Genomic DNA, 4,309 nt, shown 5'->3' on the forward strand with positions numbered 1-4,309 from the left:
TCTCTCTCTCTCTCTCTCTCTCTCTCTCTCTCTCTCTCTCTCTCTCTCTCTTTCTCTCTCTCTTTCTCCCTCTCTCCCTCCCTCCCCACCTCCCTCACTCCCTCTCTCTCTCTCTCACACACACACACTCACATTTAAAATAAAAATTATCAATTAAATTATTTTTTTATTTTATATCCCGATTGCAGCTTCCCTCCTTCCTCTCCTTCTAGTCTCTCTCACCTTCTCCCTCACCCACTCTTCTTCCTTTTGTCTCAGAGAAGGGAGAACCTCCCCTGGATATCAACCAGCCTTGGCATATCAAGTTGCAGCCTAGGCATATCAAGCCTCCTATTGAGACTAGACAAGGCAGCTCAGTTAGAGGAAAGGGATCCAAGGGCAGACAGTGGAATCACAGACAGCCCCTGCTCCTGCTGTCAGAGATCACACATAAAGACCCAGCTGCATAACTATTACATATGTGCTCAGGGCCCAGGCCCATCCCATGCATACTCTCTGGTTGGCAGTTTAGTGTCTATGAGCCCCTATGGGCCCATGCTAGTGTACTCCGTAGATTTTCTCATGGTGTCCTTGACTCCTCTGGCTCAGGGACACAAGGAGGGAAGATATTTTGATTAAGTTATAGGCTAAGAATATTTAAACTAAGTTGTAATGACAAGTGGACTTTTATCAGTTCTGAGACTTTTCTCCTTAGATTATCAACGCTACACTCATGTATGTTCCCACAACAACCATAAGTGATTGACCTAAGAGCCTTCAAATGAGACACAGCATTCAAAACTGTTTTTTTGGTGTGTATGCAAATTCACATGTACGTGTGAACATGTGTGTGTGTGTGTGTGTGTGTGTGTACGTGTATGTGGAAGTCCAACGTTGATCCTAGGAGTCTTCATCAATCAGTCTTGACTTTATATATTGAGGCGTGGTGTCTCATTGACCCCATAGCTGGGTTTTGGTAGTCTGTCAAAACAACTTTTTCAGGGATTCCCTGTCTCTGCCTCCTGAGTGCTAGGATTACAGGAAGCCACTATGCCTGCCAACATTTACATGGATTCTGGGATTCAAAACTCTGGTCCTCACACTTGTATGGCAAACACCTTACCAGTTGGGCTTTCTCTTCAATCCTCATTCTTCTTAGTAGCAATATTCTAGTAAGAACTCAATGAATGGATGCTAAATGAAATCAGTGAAAATTTAAACAATTTCTTTCAATATAAATATGGTTAGCAAATGATTAAAAAACACTCCAAACCCATTCACTCTCTTTTGCTGGTTTTAACTTCGCTCATGACAGAAACGTATTGCAGGTTTTTTTTTTCTTTGTTTGTCTCATTGTTTGTTTGTTTTAAAATGGGCTTTGGGTTCAAACTTCAGAACCACTATTTTCTTTCTTTCTTTTTAAAATCGTATTTTATTTCATGTGTATGGGTGTTTTACCTACATTTGCATCACATGTGGGTCTGGCACCTTCTGGGTCAGAACAGGACATCTGGTCCTCTAGAACTATAGTTGTGAGCTGCTGTATGAGTACTGGGAGTTGAACCTGGGTCCCCTGGAAGAGCCAATGCTCTTAACCATTAAACCACCTCCCCAGGCCCAGAATCATCATCATTGTCTAATCCCATGACCTTGGATAAGTTACTGAGCTTCTCTAAGTGCCTGTTCCTTCCTCCCTGAAATGCTGGTTCCCTATTAATTTTGCTACAACTATAGACAACAATCTATGCAGTTCCATTAGTAGTAGTTGCTGCTTTGACTGTAGCTTCTGTTTGTATAATCTACAGGCTACCTTCTAGCTGCCCAATTAACCTACTAAGAAGCAGCCCTAGATTGGTTTTTACCATGCCAATTCACTGCCCTATAGAGGTGTGTAAGACTTTCCTCCTTCAGTTATGGCTTTGTTGGCCCTGAGTCTTTCTGGGTCCTGAGTCACAGCTTTTGTGTCTGAAGAGCCTCCCACCCTCCTGATCCCATCAACTCACAGAATGGTCCCCAGCCCTTCCATAAGATAAACGTTATCCTGCAGGACATACTGTCCTAAAATTACCATCCCCACCCGCAGCCTGACTCACAGCAGGCTCTCCATGTTTTTATTTGTTTGTACAGCTCATTTGGTCCGTTCTTCATTCATAGTGAATGAGGCTGGGAAGCAGCGTACTCAGCAGCACAGCTGTGACTTCCAGTCAGGACACCTAGGAAGTCGAAGAATCTACCTGGTCTTCTGAAGGTTGATTCATGCTCTCTTTCCCTCTCTTCTTGTTTCTTTCCGTTATGCAACATCATGCAAGATGTGGACGAGTGCCTGCAGCCAAAGGTCTGTACTAATGGCTCCTGCACCAACCTGGAAGGCTCCTACATGTGTTCCTGCCACAAGGGCTACAGCCCCACACCAGACCATAGACACTGTCAAGGTAAGACTACAATCACACGACCCATGGCATTTGAACTCCCTTCATGAGCAGAACTGAGTGGCTGGCCTTAAAAATGGACCATGCCACCTATGTTTGTTTCCATCCATCTCCTTGAAGCATCTTTGGCTCCTTATTGTAGGTACATATGTAGTGGATTCAGAAACATCACAACTCTTGACTACTGTATGTGACCTGCAGGGTTTTTATCTACCTTTTGTCGGTTGTATGTTATATACATTTCGCCTGTTCTTGTTAACTCTCCAACCATAATTTGTAAAGGCCCAAAAATACTCCAATGTATTACCACAATTTTTCCAACTTCTCATTAGTATCTAAAACCATTTTGGCAGATCTCTTTTTAAAACAAACCTCTTAAATGGTAATTCCTTTAATTTTATAAAGTTTAATTTTTTGCACCAGGTGGTGGTGGCACACATCTTTAATCCCAGGACTCAAGAGACAGAGGCAGGAGAATCTCTGTGAGTTCAAGGCCAGCCTGGTTTACAGAGCTAGTTCCAGGATAGCCAAGGTTATACAAAGAAACCTTGTCTCAAACATATAAACAAAACAAAATAAAACAAAAAAACAAAAATAAAAAATAAAAAACAAGAAAGAAACCTAACTTTGCTCAGATAATAGGCAACTGTCAATCATCCTGGAGGGAAAGGGCTGTACAGTGTGTAGGTTTCCTGGTAAACACTTTCAGACACATTTCTAGAAAGAGGCTTTTAGAGTCCAGCAACAGAGTGTGGCTTCTCTACAGCTCCCTTAGTCACTTTATTCATTGCAGTTTATGTCAGTGAGGGCTAGTGACTTTTGCATCTGCTCTCCTCTTCCATTCCTCAGAGGCCTATGGTATAGGTGGGGAAGAACAATTGTACCATGTTTTAATAATAATGAATTCTTATAGATTGCTAGCTGTCTAGCCAAACATACATGTCTGGTTGGGCTTATATAGGCAAAGCAAGACAGAATTTTGAAATTAGGACAGACCAGCACAGTAGCTGTGTTCATTACTTTCTGCCTAGCTGGGACAAATGCCTGGCAAATGCAGAGAATAAGGGCTTATTTTGACTCATAACTTGGGAGCACAGTCCATCATGATGGGGAAGTCTTGGTGGTGGGAACTCAAGATGGCTGATCATGTTGTGTCTACAGTCAGGAGGTGGGGGATGGGAGTGGGAGAATGCTGGTAATAAACTTGCTTTCTCCTTTTTATGCAGTTTGGCAGCTAGGATGGGTCTTTCGATCCCAATTGACCCAATCTTGCCAATCCCTCCTACACGTGCTGAGAGATTTGTCACTGAGATGGTTCTAGATCATGTCAAGTTGACAAGCAATATAAATCCTTACAGTAGACAGACAGATGTGGGAAACAAACCCTGTTTTTACTTGAAATGTCCAAGTAATAAATGAAGCCATGCTTTACTGCCATCCTGTCTCTTCTATGTGGCATTTCCAAAAGCACTGATGCTTGGTGGCCTTTCTCTGTGATGCTACACTCTGTCTCAGTTGTGCTAACTTTCTTCAAGGCTCTTTTCTCTTCTTCCAGGGTTATTTACTTTGCAGTTGATGTTTGGCCAGTATATAGAGATGGATTTCACTGTGACATTTTCATACACTGTTGGCACATTTCACTCTTCCCTGTTGCTCCCTCTCTCTACTTGCCTTTCTCCGACTCTTCCCAGATTATTGCTCTCTAGTGCTTCATGCAATCTGTCACCCTCTCTGGTTTCTCCTGTACCCACTTTGAGATCACGCCCATCCTCCCATCTCTACATTTGTTGCCTAAATACACATTCATCTCATTCATCTGTGCATGTCCATGTGCATATACATAGAAATACATATACACACACACACACACAGAGAGAGAGAGAGAGAGAGAGAGAGAGAGA

The 4,309-nt window shown here is 42.7% G+C and overlaps 1 protein-coding gene across 3 annotated transcripts in view; it reads left to right on the plus strand.

The window, feature by feature from the left end:
* The window catches only part of Ltbp1 (latent transforming growth factor beta binding protein 1), a 379,032-nt gene that overhangs the window by 293,902 nt on the left and 80,821 nt on the right, over positions 1-4,309 (plus strand). For all 3 annotated transcript variants that reach the window (XM_028773421.1, XM_028773422.1, XM_028773423.1), the window contains one exon: positions 2,289-2,411. In XM_028773421.1, coding sequence (XP_028629254.1) covers positions 2,289-2,411 — 123 coding nt within the window. The remainder of the gene's footprint in view (positions 1-2,288; positions 2,412-4,309) is intronic.

This window comes from Grammomys surdaster, unplaced genomic scaffold (assembly GCF_004785775.1).
Source record: "Grammomys surdaster isolate TR1022 unplaced genomic scaffold, NIH_TR_1.0 227, whole genome shotgun sequence".
Taxonomy (NCBI): domain Eukaryota; kingdom Metazoa; phylum Chordata; class Mammalia; order Rodentia; family Muridae; genus Grammomys; species Grammomys surdaster.